This window comes from Caretta caretta, chromosome 1 (assembly GCF_965140235.1).
Source record: "Caretta caretta isolate rCarCar2 chromosome 1, rCarCar1.hap1, whole genome shotgun sequence".
In the NCBI taxonomy this organism is placed as follows: Eukaryota; Metazoa; Chordata; order Testudines; family Cheloniidae; genus Caretta; species Caretta caretta.
In genome coordinates, this window is record NC_134206.1 from 8,830,773 (window position 1) to 8,849,517 (window position 18,745).

The 18,745-nt window shown below is 56.7% G+C and overlaps 1 protein-coding gene across 4 annotated transcripts; it reads left to right on the plus strand.

Annotated features, from left to right (window-relative positions):
• The first annotated feature begins 1,005 nt into the window (after window positions 1-1,005).
• LOC125631562 (folate receptor gamma-like) lies at window positions 1,006-10,499 on the plus strand. Of its 4 annotated transcripts, none has more exons than XM_048838448.2 (5): window positions 1,006-1,098; window positions 4,351-4,492; window positions 5,210-5,398; window positions 6,139-6,274; window positions 8,933-10,499. In XM_048838448.2, the coding sequence occupies exons 2-5, from the start codon at window positions 4,355-4,357 to the stop codon at window positions 9,205-9,207; spliced, it is 738 nt and encodes a 245-aa protein (XP_048694405.2). In that variant the 5' UTR covers window positions 1,006-1,098; window positions 4,351-4,354; the 3' UTR covers window positions 9,208-10,499. The 4 variants fall into 4 exon arrangements, with proteins under 4 accessions (XP_048694405.2, XP_048694411.2, XP_074981852.1 ...); XM_048838454.2 differs by having other exon boundaries at window positions 1,039-1,293; XM_075125751.1 differs by having other exon boundaries at window positions 1,057-1,126.
• Window positions 10,500-18,745: the final 8,246 nt, after the last annotated feature.

Sequence of the window (18,745 nt, forward strand, 5' to 3'; positions counted from 1 at the left end):
GAGAGGGGGACTTTACTGGGAAGAAAAAGCAGGACGAGCTGCATTCCCTGAAGACACTACGCAACCAGCTTACCCGGGGGCAGCTTGTACTTGTCCTCTGATTATCCCAATTCCTGTATATGTGGAAGCGGAGACAGGATGAGCTCTACCCTGACATCTGGTGGCGAGTCGTGGCGGGTTGTGGAAAAGAACTCCAGGGGGTGATCTCATTTGCACACCCACCCCGCCTAGATGGTCACTTTGGCTGCTGTGGGATCCCCAGTTTCTCTGCTATTGGAACGGACCCCCTAGATACTGAACCCGGCCCTTGTTGTGCCAACTCTGACGGGCAGAAGGGTTACACATGGAAACATAGCTTTTAGCAAATCCCTTCTCTGTAATCAGCTGCAGTGATTGCCCTGAAGTTCTCCGAGTGAATTACTCCTGTCACTTTATCAGGTACTTTTGCTCGTGTGGTAACATCTCTGGAGTGAAGATAACCAGAACCGCTTTTGCTTTGATGGCGTTTTCCTCACGCAGAGCTCAAAGGTGAGCAGGCCAGCCTGCCCGTCAGTCAGTCCGGGGCTCTAATGCCTAGCTCACTGGGCCTCATGTATTCCCCATTGTGTGACTACAGTGTATCCAAGGGATTCGAAGTGGTGTCCACAGAGTAGCTGGGAGAGATGCAATATGGCCTAGTGCCCAGGGGGCTGGGCTGGCCTGGCCTGGCCCAGGCTGTAGAAGTCCTGGTTTCACATCGCAGCTCTGGCAGGTGACAGTGTATGAGTCCTACTGTGCTACAACACCTCCCCACAGCAAGGCTCTCTGATCTGTACTGGGGCTTCCCAGGTCGATGCAAACACAGGCTAGGTACAGTCTTCAGGTGAGTGGGTTATTTACTGAAAGATTAGAAGGAAGGTGCTTGAGCAAGAAGTCCTGTGACTCCTTTATCTCACATGAGATGCAGAGCAAAGGAAAAGTGCCCAGGAGCTTAGATTCTCTTTATAATCATTGGCCAAAGGTTGATCACACATCTGACCTTTGAAATGAAGAGCTGAATTGTCTTCTTCCAGGACTAGGCTGCCCTCCAGGCAAACACACCGAGCTCCTTGTCTGAAGGTAATGAGCGCAGATTAAAACTCTGAAGGTAATGAGCGCAGATTAAAACTAAGCCTTGTTAACCACAGCACCCCAGTTGCTCAAAAGCGTTCAGAACTGGGGAACTTTGGTATTAACTCCAGAGGCATAGCGGCTTTGCTAAGCAGTTGCTTGAAGCTACTGAGAAGAATTTGTTTGGTTTGACCTTTCTGTAAGGTATGTTCCCCTGATGTTTTAATGTGTTTTTCTGTTGTGATCAAGGCTGGCTGGTGTCTTATGTCTAGAGTTTAGGTGTAAATGTAATTAGCTTTGACAATGCTTTTTGCATCTACAAGGGTGGAAGTTGCTTCCAAACTGCAGGCTATGTATGCTTTGTTCCTGTGGTTTGCATATGGGGAGCTTTTAGGCATATAAGCCTGTTGTAGGGAGGTGGCCCTTAATCTGTAGTTTATAGGCTAGTACCTGAAGATGAAGGAAATCACTTAATGCAGAAAAAGGGGAGCCTGACAAATATATATATATATATTTTTTTTTTTAAAAAAAGGAGAGGGGGCAATCTAATAGTGTTGCTCTCAGGTCTTCTATCGTCTGCCTTCAAAGGGCTGTAGAAACTAGCTCAGGGTATGCAGAGGCCAGTAACCTAAAATGAAAAGAAATAATTTTTACTCTTTCCCTTTAAAATTCCCCTGTGAACTGTCTTTTGTGAGTTTCACATGCTCTTCTGGCTTGTGATCCTTACAGCATAACATTGTGCTAGTGTGTAACTGACTAGTCTGGGTTCCCTGTCCCAGCTGAATGGAAGGTAACAGTAACCAGACAGTGCTAGGTGTAAGGTAGTGACTTAGTTTCCCTCCCCACCCCAGTTAAAGGGCTACTAGAATAACTGATTGATAAATTAGAGCTGGCTAAGAGAAAAGCCCCAGGAGTGACTCAAGGACAGGAAAACCTGCCTCACACAGAGAGACTCCAGGAGCTAGATCTGTTTAGTTTAATTAAGTGAATGCTAAGGCGTGACTTGATTGGTTCCCAAGTACTTACATGAGGAACAGAAATGTAATAATAGAGAGCTCTTCTGTCTAGCAGAGAACGGGCTAACACAGTCCAATGGCTGGGGAAGTTGAAGAAGATAAATTCAGACGGGAAATAAAGTGTAAATTTACAACAGGGAGGGTAACTAACCATTCCAACAATTTACCAAAGGTCATGGTGGATTCTCCATCACTGGCAACTTCTAAACCCAGACTGGCTGTTTTTCTGAAAGATCTGTTCTTGTTCGAGCAGGAATTAATTCAGGGCAGGTCTCTGGCCTGTGCTATACAGCAGGTGATCACAAGGGCTGAATGATTTACAAATTCTGCTTCTCCCCCTGTGTCAGCTTGAGGGGTTCCAGTCTCGTGCTATGGTTGCCTGCGTTTCAAGAGCACTGAGATGCATTAAGCAGTGTCCCCATCTGTGACAGGGGTAATGCCACAGGAAGAAGTGATAGGGCCTGGTGTTGGGGCCTGATTGATTTCTCTCCTAGCCCAAAGGCCGGGGCGGGGGAGTTGGAGCTGAAGGTTACAGGCATGACTATGAATTTGTATAGGGTAACAATCTGCAGTGCATAGAGTCTGTGCAAAGACCTGCCCGTGGGAGAGCTGACGGTCAGCGTCTGTGCTTAATCTTTTCCCCAGCTTTGGGAGGAGACTCGCCCCTACCTCACAGCGGGCTGGACAGCTGAACATGCTAATGTTCAGAAAGAGATTTGGCTGGCTCTGATACTGGCGAACAGCAGCTGGCCAGGAATCCACTGGCTCAAACCCAGTGGCGCTCAACCCCGTGAATCTCTGGGCAAGGGTCGGGTTATGCAACCAGGAGCAAGTGTCTGGTGCTGTAATACAGAGGGAATGGAATGGAATGAATACACCCCTGGGTGGGCGGTGGGTGGAGAGGAGCTCATAACTAGGGTGGAGACCAGCAACTCTTGAGGCGAGACTGTGGGTGGTCAGCCCAGAGCATCTACTGAGACTTTCAAGACAAACGAGAAGTCAAAAAGGTGGGTGCATCACTTGTGTCTCACTGAGATGCCTAGGATATAAAACCTGCCAGCAGGTAGCTTCGTGGTCTCTCTCTCTTGGGTTTTCGTAGAGCACCAGGCTGCAGCACAGGGGTGGGGAACCTTTTGTCTATCGGGGGCCACTGACCCACAGAAAAAAATCTGTCACGGGCCACACACAGCCCTGCAAGGGGCGCGGTGGCTCAGAGCTTCCCCTAGGCTCTGGGGTGGGGCCAGAAATGAGGGGTTCAGGGTGCAGGAGGGGGCTCCAGGCTGTGGCAGGGGCTTGGGGTGCAGGGTCTGGGAGGGAGTTAGGATGTGGTAGGGGACTCAGGGCTGGGCCAGGGGGTTAGGGTGCACGTGGGGGTGTGGCGTCTGGGATGGAGTTAGGGTGTGGGAGGGGGTTGCAACCTGGGGCAGGCAGTGTGGGTCGGGGAGTGGGGTCTCGGAGGGTATTAAGGTGAGGGAGGGGGTTCTGACCTGGGGCAGCGGGTTGGGGTGCTGGGTGCAGGGTCTGGGAGGGAATCAGGATGCAGGGGGGGCTCAGGGCTGGGGCAGGGGTTGGGGTGCAGGTCGGGGTGTGGGGTCTGGGAGGGAGTTAGGGTGTGGGAGGGTGTTGCGACCTGGGGCAGGGAGTTTGGGGTGCAGGTTCCAGCCGAGCAGCGCTTACCTCAGGTGGTTTCTGGTCGGTGGCGCAATAGGACTAAGGGAGGCTCTGCCCTGGATCTGTGCTGCTCCCAGAAGTGGCCGGCATGTCCAGCCCCTGGCAGAGGGGTCAGGGGGCTCTGTGCATGCCGCTGCCCCCACAGCACCCATTGGCCGCGGTTCCTAGCCAATGGGAGCTGCGGAGCCGGTGCTGGGGGCGTGGGCAGTGCGCAGAGCTTCCCTGATGGCCCCAGCGCCATGGGGCTGCAGGGCCATGCCGGGTCGCTTCTGGGAGCTGTGCAGAGCTGACCGGACCTTTAACGGCCTGGCAATCCCAGCTTCCCTCCTGCAGCGGGGCAAGCCGGTGCTCGTGGCTCCAGCCCTGGGGGGGATGGGGCGCAGAGCTCGGGGCTTCCGGCCTGCGGCACGGAGAGTTGCCATAGGTTCCCCACCCCTGTGGTAGCATGTTAACACTGATGCTTTTACGTGGGGAGCTGTTGGCATAGTGTGCACTCAACCAGGGTAGCAAAGTCACATCTGGGCACCTGCTCTAATGTGTCTTCTCTTCCACCCCGCCCTCGCTCTGGTCCCAGGGAGATGGCAGCCCGGTGGGTCGTGCTGGGGCTGTTGGCTGCCTGCCTGGCCAGTGCTGCGAAGGAATCGGTGCTGAACATGTGCATGGATGCCAAGCACCACAAAACCCAGCCAGGCCCGGAGGGGGCGCTGCATGGCCAGGTAAGGCAGTGCTGGCCCAGTGACACACGTCAGGCTGATGCCACGCCCCTTGGGGCGCTGGGTGACGAATAACTGAGTCACCCGGACCTGTCGTCCCTTCCAGTGCAGGCTTGTTCCTTCCCACTCGGGACTGGTGGCTTAGCAGACGGTGCCTGAGGGAGCCAAGTGTGCTAGGGGGAATGTGTTTGCAATGCACCAAGACTGTTTTCACGGGGCCGGGCTCTGTGGCCCTCTCCCATAGGGCTAGTCTCGCGAGGTGACTCCTGGATGGACTGCAGGATCCGGCCCTCACTGACACTGTCCGTTTGGGCGTGCCTTCCCCCCCACCCCTTTCCCCAAACCTTGCAGCGTTGGACCTGGCTGTCTTGCGGTAGCAAAACCAGCCCACGCAAACCAGGCAACAGGGGCCACTTTGTCCTTCTGAAACCAAGCCCACCCCTTGCTAATCCCGCAGGGTGAGCAGCATGAGCGGAGCCACCCATCACACTCCCTATTTCCTAGGCGTGGACCCCCCGTTCGCTGGTTGCGTGAAGTGCTTTGAGAGCCTCAGGCAGAAGGGCAAAATGCTATCCCCACCATGGGCCTGGCCTCTGCAGGAGCAGTCCCGCCGTGCAGCACTGGAGGCCGGTGATGCTGCTGCATCCATGGCATCCTGTCTGCCCCCCGGGTGCGAGCGGCCGGAGTCCCCTGCGCACCCGTCTCTTGCTGTGTTCACAGTGTGTCCCGTGGAAAGACAACGCCTGCTGCACGGCCAACACCAGCATGGAGGCTCACCAGGACCAGTCCTACCTGTACAGCTTCAACTGGGACCACTGCGGGGTGATGCCAGACAAGTGCAAGCAGCACTTCATCCAGGACACGTGTCTGTACGAGTGCTCGCCCAACCTGGGGCCCTGGATCCACCAGGTCAGGGGGCGCTGGGCTGGGCGCTGCGGGCGGGAGAGCAGGCTGGCTTGGTGCATGTGCTCACGGCTCCCTCTAGTGGCGGGTCCCAGTGACTCACAGCGGGCTGCTTAGAGGAGTCACTCCTTCAGCTCAAGCAGTAGAGACATGTGCTTGCAGTGATGAAGGTCCCGGGTTCAATTCCCCCTGACAATTAGTGACCCTGTATCCAGCTGGGGCCCATTGCATGAGGGTAGGACAATCTCCTCCAAAGGCTCCTGGGGGCAGGTGGCTGCCATGAAGAAAACCTCCCTTGTGTTTTATGTACCTCTCGGGTCCCACCAGCACGGTTGCGCTCCAGGACTCCAACAGGCTGCCTCTGTCCCGGCGTGATGGGGCTCGTACTGGGTGCATATGGGGGACGCAGTCTTAGAGATTGCATTGACTTGGCTTCTTCCAAACCCCTGGCTGGGAGCAGAGGAGCTCTGCTGGACACCGAGCTGGGGTGCTCTGCACGGGATCCCCGTTGGACTGTGGTTGCTGCTGCTCAGGGGTGCGGGGAGGCTGCTGTGAGGCTCTCCCTTCCCCTGGGGACTGGGCCTGGTTCTGCTGGGACTCACACTGGCTCCGTTCAGTGGTGCTATATCGGGGGGTGGGGGAGAGCATGTAAGTAACCCCTGCTCCCTGGGGTGGCTTGGGGGTGACTGTTGCCCCCTGGGCGCCCAGAGCTGCCCCCTGATGCTCACAGCCCCGGGTCCTGGCAGGCGGATACCAGCTGGCGCCGGGAGAGGATCCTCAACGTCCCGCTGTGCAAGGAGGACTGCGAGCAGTGGTGGGAGGACTGCAAGGACGCCGTCACCTGCAAAGAGAACTGGCACAAGGGCTGGAACTGGACCTCGGGTCAGTGAGCGGCTAAGAGCAAACCCACCCCACGCAGAGCGCCTAGGGTTGCCAGGCATCTGGTTTTCGACCCTAATGCCAGGTTGAAAAGGGCCCCGGTGGCTCCAGTCAGTACCGCCGACCAGGCCGTTAAAAGTACGGTCGATGGGGCAGTGGGGGCCTGGGGCTAAGGCAGGCTCCCTACCTGCCCCAGTTCCACACGCGCCCGGAAGCAGCTGCCAGGTCCCTGTGGCCCCGAGGCACATGGGCTGCCCATGCCCTGAGTGCTGGCAGCGCAGCTCCCATTGGCCGTGAACTGCGACCAATGAGAGCTGCGGGGGTGGCTCCTGCAGGCGCGAGGGCAGTGCGCGGAGCTTCCCTGTCTGCCCATGAGCCACGGGGCTGCAGGGACCTGGCGGCCACTTCCTGGGAGCCAGGGAAAGCACCACCAGGACCCTGTGCCCCTCCCACACCCCAACCCCCTTCCCCAGCCTAGAGTCCCCTCCCTCACCCACATTCCTCCCGGACTCTTCCCACACCCCAACCTCTCAGCCCCAGCCTAGAGCCCCCTCCTGTACCCCAAACCGCTCATTCCCAGCCTCACCCCAGAACCAGCACTCCCCTCCCACACCCCAACCCCTCAGCCCCAGCCCAGAGCCCCCTCCTGTATCCCAAACCCCTCATCCCCAGCCTCACCCCAGAGCCCGCACCCTCAGCCGGAGCCCTCACCCTGCTCCCATACCCCAAACTCTGCCCCAGCTCGGTGAAAGTGAGTGAGGGTGGGCGAGAGCGAGCGACGGAGGGAGGGGGGGGGGGATGAAGCAAGCAGGAGGCGGGGCCTTGGAGAAGGGGCGGGGCAGGGGCATTCAGTTTTGTTGTGCAATTAGAAAGTTGGCAACCCTAAGCACGCCGCAGGGCAGAGCCAGGCTGCTGCAGGCTGGGGGGTGGCTGGAGCAAGGGCCCCGGCTAGGGGATGGGGTCACATCTTGTTGGGGGGGTTCAGGAGCTTCTGATTGGAAAAGGGGCTCATATTTCTCTCTGCCCTTGACGACAGCAGCCCTCTGACTGGCTACAGACTGAGGGCTGGCGTCCGGAGAGCAGTCCTGGGAGTGAGGGGTTGAGGGCTGTAGTCTCCTCTGGTCTCTGTGCTATCCCCAGCTGGGCTCGAAAGGTGGAGGGGAGTGGGCTGGAACATGGCACCCGTTGCGTGGATAAAAAGCTGGCTAACTGGCAGGTCTCGCAATGGAGCTGTCAATGGGGAATCATCGCTGAGCGGGTGTGTTCCCAGTGGGGTCTCGCAGGGATTGGTTCTTGGTCCTGCTCTACTAAACTTTTTGATTCATGTCCTGGAAGAAATGAAATCGTCCCGGACAAAGTTTGCAGGTGACTGAAAAATTCGGGGAGTGGTAAATAACGAAGAGGACACGTCACTGATACAGAGCGATTAAGCTGGGCCCAGGCAATCAATATGTGTTTTAATACAGAAAAATGTACACATCTGGGATCAAAGACTGTCGGCCGTATTCACTCAGTGGGGACTCAATCCTGGGAAGCAGAGACCAGGGAAAAGATTGGAACGACGGTGGGGGGGGAGGCGGGTAGACAGACATGGATAATCAGCAGAACAGGAGCTCCCAGTCCGATACTGTGGCCAAGAGGACTAATGTGATCCTGAGATGCTTAAACAGGGGACTCTCGAGTAGGAGCAGAGAGGTTATGTACCTCTTACGTTTGGCACTGGTGCGACCGCTGCTGGAATCCTGGGTCCAGCTCTGGTGCTCCCCCGTTCCAGAAGGATGTTGAGTGGAAAGGGGTCCAAGAAGAGCCATGAGATTGCTGAACGATTAGAAAACCTGCCTTGTAGGGATAGATTCAAGGAGCTCAATCTGTTTAGCTCAACAGAGAGAAGGTTAGGGGTAACTTGGTTACAGTTTAGAAGCAGCTACGTGGGGAACCAGCTATTTAGTAATGGGCTCGTCTGTCTAGCAGAGAAAGATCTAACCCAGTCCAATGGCTGGAAGTTGAAGCTAGACACGTTCAGGCTGGAAATAAGGTGGACATTTTTAATGGTGAGAGTCATTAACCACTGGAACAATTTACCAAGGGTCATGATGGAGTCGCCTCCGCTGGCAATTTTTAAATTAAACTTGGCTGTTTGTTTGTTTGTTCTGAAAGCTCGGCTCCAGGGATTATTTGGGGGCAGGTCTCTGGACTGTCTTGCTATGCAGGAGGTCAAACTAGCTGATCCCAGTGGTTGCGTCTGGTCTTGGAATCCATGAATATTGTGTTAGCAGAACTCCCTAGGAGAAGGATCAAAGTGCACTGGCGGAGGTCTGGGAGGAAGCCAGCCCCCAACCCCAGTGCTTCTTGGTGTATCATTCTTACTAGCACTAAACCGTCTATCTTTGTTGCTCAGACAAAAGCAAGCCCCTCCAGCCCAGGGGGGTGAGAGCCCAGACAGCCGCTCTAGGATAAATCCAGGAGGGGAGTGACGTGGCTACAAGCCCTTGAATTTCACCTCATAGGGAAGGACAGTTTCTCCCACAAGCCAGCTGGGCCATTGCCAGATCAGCCAGTAGCCACGGACAGGCGGATGCCTAGCAGCCAGAGATGGGGAAGGCTTGCTAGATGGAGTCAAGCCACAGCTTGCTCACTGCCACCCTCTCTCTTCCTTTCCAGGGACCAACCAGTGTCCCCGCGGCTTCATGTGCCAGCCGTTCAAGTACGTCTTTCCCCGGCCGGCGGACCTGTGCGAGAAGATCTGGTCCAACTCGTACAAATACACCCTGGAGCACCGGGGCGGCGGGCGCTGCATCCAGATGTGGTTTGACCCTGCCAATGGGAACCCCAACGTGGCTGTGGCCAAGTACTACGCCGAGAACGGGAGAGATGGCTCTCCTGCGCCGTGGGCTGTCCTGCTGCTCCTGCCTCCTGCTCTCCTGTCCCTGCTCTGAGCAGCCGGGAGCTGCTGGTCCTTGGGTCTTGAAATAGCAGGGCTTGGTGGCCCTACCTATGGCCTCTGACTCTGGCAGCTCCACTGGCTTATATAGGAAGCATTTCTTCTCTGGGCGCGGAGTGTGTCCACCCTGCGGCCCTGCCTTGGGCTCTGGCCGGCAGATGATTCAGGATTCTGTCCAGCTGCTTCTAATCTGGACAAGATGCAATAGAACCAGTTTTGCCCCATCCTCTCCTGCCCTTGAACTTCACTCCATGGTTTTATTGTCTCAGTGTTCTCCTGCCACGCTCCTCTCTTCTAGCAGGCTCTGGGGGCAGATCCCGCCGTGTCCCTGGGGATCTGAGCTCTGGAACATGCAGTGACTCGTTGGTTGGATGCACTTCCTCTGTTGGGTACCAGAGCCGGGCAGGTCCCCTCTAACGATGGTGCCCCTCAGCCCTCCATCGACAGGATTGGCCACTGTCTTTGCACTTGAATGTGCAGAGTGGGAGAAACCCCATAGGGAAGACAGCAAATATTTGGGGCTAGGCAGGGGAGAGGAGGGTGCGAAGGGTGCAGGGGAAAGGCATTGGGACGCCTTGGGGGATGAGAATTGCCAGGAGAAGAAGAAGGCTTTTGGATCCTCTCATCCAGCCTTGCTCTGTCTCCTTCCCTGCCATTCTGCGCCCCCTGGAAATACAAGTGTCCTCTCTCCTCCCCTGGCTCGCAGCCTGCCCTGGTGTCTCCGCTTCAGCCCATGGGACCATCCTCTCTGTGGCTTTGGGTGGAGGGGGGGTGATTTGAGTTTTGGGGGCATGGCCCTGTATGAGCACAGAGGCATCGCCACCCCATCCTTGCATACCTAGCTGCCGGTTCTGCTGTGAGACTAGGTCTCTCCCACCTCCTGTGCCACTCTCCAATTCCTCTTCTGTTCGAGCTCCCCCACCCTAGCCAAGATCCCGGAGGGCTCTCGGTTCCCGGCCTCTGCTCTGGCAGAAAACTAACTGGAAGTGCTGCCCAGCCGGGCCGCAGGCAGTGCCTGGCCAGCGCCAGAGTCTCTGTGCCCCGTAGTGACTGATTGGGCTCTGACCCGCTGTGTTGCTACGGGTAATGCTCCCAGCGCTGGCTGCAGACCCCACAACTTCCTACAGCCCGTAGAACCGGAGCAATGCTTGGGAACGCAGTCCTGCCCCCTGCTGGCCACCACATGCCAGCCAGATGCCCCCGGGGACCACCATGGGGAGTTGCTGGAAATCTGAGCCCCTCTAGCTTGTGTCTGCGACTGTGGCTAAATAAACTCTCCCAGCCCTGCTCTCTGTGCTCGTCTCTTCCTTGACACATAGACACTTGCCACCGCTTGCTTCCCAGTGGTGCAAAGGTGCAGCTGGGCCCAGCCAGAGGTACCAGCTGGCTTGGAGTTAGGCCCCTCTGTCTAAACTGAGAGAGAGAGTGGGCGGCTGGGCCAGTGCAGAGTTGGTTCAAACACTGCCCATAACTACTGGTAGCAGTAGGGTGACCATCTGTCCTGTTTTTAAAGGGACAGTCCCGTTCTGGGGGACTTTTTCTTATATTGGCACCTACTACCTCCCACCTCCTGCACCGTTTTTTCACAATTGCTAGCTGATAACCCTAGTTATCAGGGACCACACGCATGACTCTAGCTGTCCAGGGGGTCCTCTGGAAACCAGCCTTGGCATGTTTTGGCTTCAGGGGGGTTTAGATGAGTGTCTGGTTAAAGCCGACTTCTGCAGGATTCTGTCCCGTCTAGGGGCAGAAATAAACTTTGCCCTGCTCCCCTACGCACCCGCAACTGTCCTGGAACATGCCTGCACAATGCTAAACCCATAAACTAGCCAAGGGCAAGTAACCCTCCCCCCTGAGCCAATGTAAACACAAACTAGGCTGGATAAAGGAAGCACCTGCCTCCTCTGGTGACACGTTCTAATCACATGGAATAAAGTAGGTCATAGATTCAAATCCATAAGGGTTGCGTGTGATCATCCAGCCTCACCTCCTGTACAGCACTGGCCACAGACCTGCCCCCCCCCCCCCAATAATCCCCAGAGAAGATATTTTAGAACAGCCAGTCTGGATTTTAAAATTGCCAGTGATGGAGAATCCACCATGCCCCTTGGGAAATGGATCCAAAGGTTAATTACGCTCCCCATTTAAAAATGTGTACCTTCTCTCCAGTCAGGCCTGGTCTGCTAGGGTGGGCACTGCCCGCCACAGCTGTTGGACAATAGCTCCTGGGTGCATAGTCCAGTCCAGAATCTCTACTCTGCTCCCCCAGTGGAGTCATTATTCTGGAGTGAAGTCGCTCTCCGTCAGCTGAGTGCCAACCAAGGGAGTTGTTCTGGAATAGCCGTGTGTGACAAAGTGGGACTGTTCTTAATGTTTCCTCTGAATAGTGTGGGGGTGCCTCAGTTTCCCCTAGGCAGTTCTTAAGTATCTAGGGGGTGGGGTAAGGGTGTATGATCATTGCAGAGCCCTAGAGGGCAGGTGTGTGCAGGAGTCTGGACACAGAGAATGGCCAACTCCCTGTTTCCTGGCAACTGATGGCCTGGGCCCTTCCCCCCTGCAAGGTGAGAGCTAAAGGGTTGGAGAACAAAGGAATCAGGTGACCTCCTGGCCCGGGAAAGGAACAAAGCCCAGAGGAGGAGGGGCTGGAGGGAGTTTTCAGTTTGGGGCTGGCTGGGACATGGAGTGAAGTGCAGACGTGGTTGTCTGGCTCACTGCCCCCCAGAATGGACCCAGCTGAGGGGTCCCGTTCTCTGCACCTGCAAGCTCTGTTTTAGACCATGTTCCTGTCGTCTAATAAACCTTCTGTTTTACTGGCTGGCTGAGAGTCACGTCTGACTGCGAAGTTGGGGTGCAGGACCCTCTGGCTTCCCCAGGAGCACCGCCTGAGCGGACTCGCTGGGGGAAAGCGCACGGAGAGGCAGAGGATGCTGAATGCTCCGAGGTCAGACCCAGGAAGGTGGAAGCTGTGTGAGCTGTGTGTCCTGCAGACAGGCTGCTCACAGAAAGGCGACTGCCCCAGAGTCCTGACTGGCTTCATGGGGAGCAGTTCCAGAGCATCGCCCAGGGACTCCGTGCCAACTGGTGGCAGCGGTGGGATGTACTGCACCCCGTGGATGGCGCTTCCTGCAGTAAGTGACTGGGGAGCAGTAACACGAAGGGGGATTGCCGAGGACCAGGCCTGCTGAAGGCTCAGAAAGGAGCGGTTTCGGGGGGCGGTTAACCCCTGGGAGTGTGTGACCAGCGAGAAGGACTGTGCAGTAATGGGGTCCCCCTGGGGACTGCAGTGAGCAGTCTTAGGGGCGGAGGAGTCTGCAGCTCGACCCTGGCAAAGAGGTGGTGACCTCGAGAAGGGCTGGCACACTAGGGGTTCTCCCTGGAAACCGTGGGGAGCTGAGAACACACGGGCCTGTGAGTCCACAACAACTTGGGAGGAGCGGAGTGATGGCCTGTCACCTTCTCCTTAAGAAGGACATTGTAACCCTGTGCAGAAAGAGAGGGTTGAGCGTTGGAAAGTTCACCAAAGCAGAGTTAATCGTGCAGCTGGAGGAGGATGACTGCTCTAAGGAACAGATTCCTGACCCCAACTGGGGCTATAGCAGGATCTGGGAGCAGCTGGAGCGGGAGCCAGGCATCGCCAAGACTCCTGTCCCCGACCAGACGAGGGTCTTCACGATCGGGTTCCCCATCGGGGGATCCAGACGGATGGGATTGGAGCTGAGTCTGAGAGAGCAAGAGGACCCTGGGAGACAGCGAGAGCCCGAGAAAGAGCTGCAGAAGCAGCAGCAGCATGAACTGGCGGTAGTGGGGCGGAGAGGCCTAGGGGACCTCCCAGGGGTGAGTGGGGATAGATCCCGGGGGGCCAGTTCCGCAGGGAACCTCGAGACTAAATTGCTGCCCCGGGTTAAGGAGGGGGGGTGTGGATGCCCACCTCACTGCCTTTGAGCAGGCTGACGATTTGAACCAGGGGGACCCTGCGGAAAAGCCCTGGTGTCTAGCTCCCTTGCTGGGTCCCAAGGCCATAGACTCCGTCAGCCAGATGGTTGGGGATGTGGACAGGCTCCCACTCCTGACCCCAACCTATATGTCTGTGTGGAGTTTCCTGGGGCCAGGCCCCTCGGACCTCCAGTGGGAGCAGAAGGTGATGGTCAATGGGGAGACATTCTTGGGGTGGCCAAAGGGCATGGGCTGCATAAACCTTCCCACATGCGGCCTGCGAGTGCTATCGACCACCCCTGACCTAAGGGAGGGTGTGAAAATGGAAGGGCCTGGTGTAACTCCTACCAAGGAATGGGAGAGATGCTGGGGCATCCATGGGAACGTTGGTGGCTTCGAACTTCCCCAGGTCACCGGCTAAAGTGACCCCGCTCAGTTCGATCTCGAAGGGGGGAGAGATGTGACAAAGTGGGACTGTTCTTAATGTTTCCTCTGAATAGTGTGGGGGTGCCTCAGTTTCCCCTAGGCAGTTCTTAAGTATCTAGGGGGTGGGGTAAGGGTGTATGATCATTGCAGAGCCCTAGAGGGCAGGTGTGTGCAGGAGTCTGGACACAGAGAATGGCCAACTCCCTGTTTCCTGGCAACTGATGGCCTGGGCCCTTCCCCCCTGCAAGGTGAGAGCTAAAGGGTTGGAGAACAAAGGAATCAGGTGACCTCCTGGCCCGGGAAAGGAACAAAGCCCAGAGGAGGAGGGGCTGGAGGGAGTTTTCAGTTTGGGGCTGGCTGGGACATGGAGTGAAGTGCAGACGTGGTTGTCTGGCTCACTGCCCCCCAGAATGGACCCAGCTGAGGGGTCCCGTTCTCTGCACCTGCAAGCTCTGTTTTAGACCATGTTCCTGTCGTCTAATAAACCTTCTGTTTTACTGGCTGGCTGAGAGTCACGTCTGACTGTGAAGTTGGGGTGCAGGACCCTCTGGCTTCCCCAGGAGCACCGCCTGAGCGGACTCGCTGGGGGAAAGCGCACGGAGAGGCAGAGGATGCTGAATGCTCCGAGGTCAGACCCAGGAAGGTGGAAGCTGTGTGAGCTGTGTGTCCTGCAGACAGGCTGCTCACAGAAAGGCGACTGCCCCAGAGTCCTGACTGGCTTCATGGGGAGCAGTTCCAGAGCATCGCCCAGGGACTCCGTGACACCGTGCGAGTCAGCTACCCCCCCTTATTCAGGAGCTGTGCCTGGTGCAATTCTGAGCTTGAGCTAAACAGTCTCGTGCTGGGCTGGGCTGGGCTGCAGTCCTGTGTGCAGAACTGGCTGGAGGACAACAATTCAGTTTTGCAACAACTTCCAAGCTCCTGCACAGAGACTGCCTGGCCATGAAACCAAGCCTGGGAACCGTCGGTGTGAAATGGCGTTGTACCAAAATGGCTCTTGTCTGATCAAGCGACTGAGGGGGTTGAGTGGGGTGTCTCGGGACAGACGCAAACCCCAAAATCCTTCCTGGTGCAAACTCTGTCAAAACAGAGCCACCAGCAAACTGCCTTGGGTTTGACAAAACTGCCGAATATGATGTCATTCCACGTTGGCAAAGGTCCCAACCAGCTCTCCCTGCATCCAGGGCTGTCTAGCCATAGTGGGATTTACCTGTGTTTAAAGAGGTGGAGGCCAGGCCAATGTAGACTACATCACTTTTAGGAGCTACTGCCCTCTGGCTTAATCTGGAAGGAGACAGTCAGAAAGACGAAGCTGCAGCTGAATGGGGAACGGCCAATGGCTGGGGACAAAGAACGCTGTTTCCTGCTGCTAGAATTACAGCGATGCTACGCTGAGCACTGACTGGTGGGACTGGGGAAGGCAGAGAAATAACTTAGCTGAAGCGTGATGGGAAGGGGAACTGCTGGCCAGAAGGAATGCAAGGTCTATGTGAGCTCCCAGCCACCATCTGGCAGCATGCCCAGCAATGCTCGTGTCTACAACTGGCACAGCCCTGGTTGTGTGGTCTCCAGGCTACTGTATTGGACCCCACGTGCTTCCAAGCCAACGGACTCCTGCGGGGGTCCAGACACTATCTCTAGTTCTGGCCTCTTGGGCACATTCCTGGGGTCCAGACTCCCTAGCTAGTCCCCCCTTCTTTGGATGTCAAACCCTGTGGTCCCATATGGTGATCTAGCTACACCCCGTAGTGCAGACACACCCTCCATCTGACACATGAGCCCAGTTCCCTTCCTCGCCCTGATCTGTGATCTCGTCAAACGTCATCGGGCCGTTCGATGAAGCCATAAAAGCTTGGGTCCTGGCGTTAACAACACTCCTGGGGCAGCCCCGGGGAAGCCCCGGCAGCTCAGAGAGGAGCAACACATGGAAAAGGGGGACTGTAGAGCATGACCGAGGGGAACTCAGAAGTGCCAACCAGTGACCCACAGGCGCCCAGGAAGGCTGAAGAGCACTGGCCGGATGGCCTAGATCTCACCATCTGAGGCAACTTCTCCATGTCAGGTGACCAGAAATGAGTCTATTTGAAGCAAACTCTGCAACCGCCTCCCTCGGTGCTGGGAGGGTTCGGCAGCTCTCTTGCTAGGGACACCTAGTCAGGCTGGAAGACGTGGCTTGCAAGCACGTGGTCACCAAACGCTTTGGTGGAACAACCAGATTGCCGCTGATGGACATAAACTGCCCAGCCAGCCAGCTCAACTTTCGGACCCAGCCAGAGACCGGTCCAGGATGGCTCTGCAAGGAGCCCACGCACCTTTGGGGGTTTGCCACGGTGATGGTGAAGCGAGCCACCCATGCCTCGCTGGGCTGTGAGGTGGTGAAGGCAGTGGTTTCAATCGGTGGCCCGCAGGGGACCCCTGGAGGTCTGCAGCCTAGAGCTAAGATTTCTGAAGGGGTCTGCACCCCCATATGAAATTTTGCAGGGGTCCGCAATGAAAAAAGGTTGATAACAGCTGGGCGAAGAGCCAGGAGAACCCAGCCCATACAACACACCAAGGAAGAGGAGGAATTAGTTAGGGAGGCGCAGTGGGGTGGGGTGGGCGCGTGGGTGGATGAGGAGCTTTGGGACAGAGTGAAGACGTGGAACAGAGGCTTGGACTAGCTGGGGAACCTTCCTGGCAGCCAGATGGGTGCAGCTGTAGAAGGGTCTCTCAAGGGAGGGGACAAAGGCCCCGTTGCTTGGGCCACGGACTGGTGACAGCCCTGGCCAATTACAACAGGGACCTTGGCCGTCTGCACGGGGTGTGCCCGGTGACACCCACTGCAGATGTTGTTCTGTGCTGATGGGGTGGCAGGATCCGGATTAGGAGTAGAGGCTCTCTGATGAAGCCGGCTCTGCGGAGTGGATGGATCTTTGCTCCCTGCTGCACAGGGCACCCCTGACCCACACCCTCTTTCTGGTGCGTCCACTCACCCTCCCTCAGCTGGCTGGAGAATTAGCTGAGCGAGTAAAGCTGTGGCAGCCTCGGAAGAAAGAGAGCCCGAGCTGGAGCAAACGACGCCTACCCCCTGCCCATCTCCCCTGGGCCCTGCTAGCTGGGGAAGCCAGTCAGCTCTGGTAGCTGGAGACAAGTCCCCATGGAAGTTGCATGGGGCAGGGAGGTTGATTTGAACAATATGCCAAGGCCCCCTGGGGTGAGCAAGGGCAGCCGGGCTGCGGGCAGGATGCCAGGCCCAGAGGGGGTGGGGTGAGGGCAATGGAACATACAGGGAGAGCCTGGCTTGTGGTGAGCAGAGGGGGTCAGAGGACAGGAGCCAACCCTGGCCTCAGTAGTGGATCAATAGAGGCCCACTGTGACCAGCTCATCTGATCCCATGGCTAATGCCAGCCGGAGCATGTCCTGGAGTAATTCCGGTCTGAGAGAGAGAGATCAGAGCTTGCAGGAAACCAGCCCCTCGGGCTTTAAAAACCAGTACCAGGAATGCAAACTCCCTCATACCCCTCTGACAGTGGTTCTAATGGTTAATTATTCTCACCATTAAACACTGACAACTTACTTCCAGGTAGATTTAGTCCAGCAGAAGGAACACCAAGGAGTTTCCTTCCAGCCTGAACACAGACACAGCTCAGACCCAAACCGCTCAGGGTGGGAAAAAGGACACCAGGGCTACACACTTGCATTCCAGTGTCTGTTTTCTCATAGATCTGTAACTCTCCTGTGCTCAGCTACCCAGGGAGCTATTGGGCAGGGCTGCTCCTGAACAACTGTGTGGACAAGGCCTGAGAGCAAAGGGCCCCTGCAGAGCCCACGGGCTGCTTGTTGTAACTGGCACATGGGCAGATTTGGAAGAAGGGGCACTAAGGACAGAGTAGGGTCTAGGGAGTGGGACCTCCTAGGCCCGCTGCCCAAGAAGGGGCATTAGATGGGGAACCTGCAGCCCGGGCACACGCCAGAGCAGCCAGAACTCAGAGCAACCCCTGGAGCCAGGGGGCTTGGAAGCACCCAGGCCCCCAGGATTGGGTCCAGTGTCAGAGCCTGGTGACTGGCCACAAGGGGCCCCACCCAGCGCTCAAACAGCCGCAGACAGTAGCATTGCTGGGCCTGGCACCCGCGGGCCGTTCCACAGCCCTGGCCCAGGGAGTCTCCACAGAGCTCTGTGCTCCTCCCTGCCAGCAGCTCCCATCTCCCCCCACTTTCAGTTACTTCTCTTCCTTCCCCAGGGCCCTCAGCCAGCGCTAACCAGGCCTCCTGGGAATTCTAGCAGCAGGAAACCAGGTTCTTTGTACCCAGGCCCCAGCCATTGCCCAGACCAGCTGAGACCGGGGCGTACCAACAGCGGGTCCACCCTACTGCCCCATGCAATAGCTACACTGCTCCACCCCCACCCCTGGGTGCTGTAGCCAGGCCAACCATAGCCCCGGGCATAGACCATACTAGGTCAACATAGCCACTGGCTCTGGAGGAGGGGGATTAGTGACGCTGACAGGAGAAGCTCTCCCAGCTGGGGGGGGGGGGGTAGTGGCTTCCCTAAAGCCCCACCTGTGTGTGTGGGGGGGGGGGGGGAAGGAAGGGTTGTGCTGCTCCAGGTGAAGATAAACCCTGAGAGCATCCTGCAGGACCAGGGAAAGCTGTAGTCATGTGGCTGGCATGGGACTAGGCCCTGCCTCTTCCCAGAGGGTCCCTACATGGGCTCCAGGGCTGGGCAGGACATCTGCCACCATGAAGTTTTGCCAAGATCTGTCTTGACACTTGTCAAGGTTCCTCCCCCACTCTGAACTCTAGGGTACAGATGTGGGGACCTGCATGAAAAACCTCCTAAGCTTATCTTTACCAGCTTAGGTCAAAACTTCCCCAAGGTACAAAATATTACACCCGTTATCCTTGGAATGGCCGCTACCACCACCAAACAATTACTGGTTACTGGGGAAGAGCTGTTTGGACGCGTCTGTCCCCCCAAAATACTTCCCAAAACCTTGCACCCCACTTCCTGGACAAGGTTTAGTAAAAAGCCTCACCAATTTGCCTAGGTGACTACAGACCCAGACCCTTGGATCTTAAGAACAATGAACAATCCTCCCAACACTTGCACCCCCCCTTTCCTGGGAAATGTTGGATAAAAAGCCTCACCAATTTGCATAGGTGACCACAGACCCAAACCCTTGGATCTGAGAACA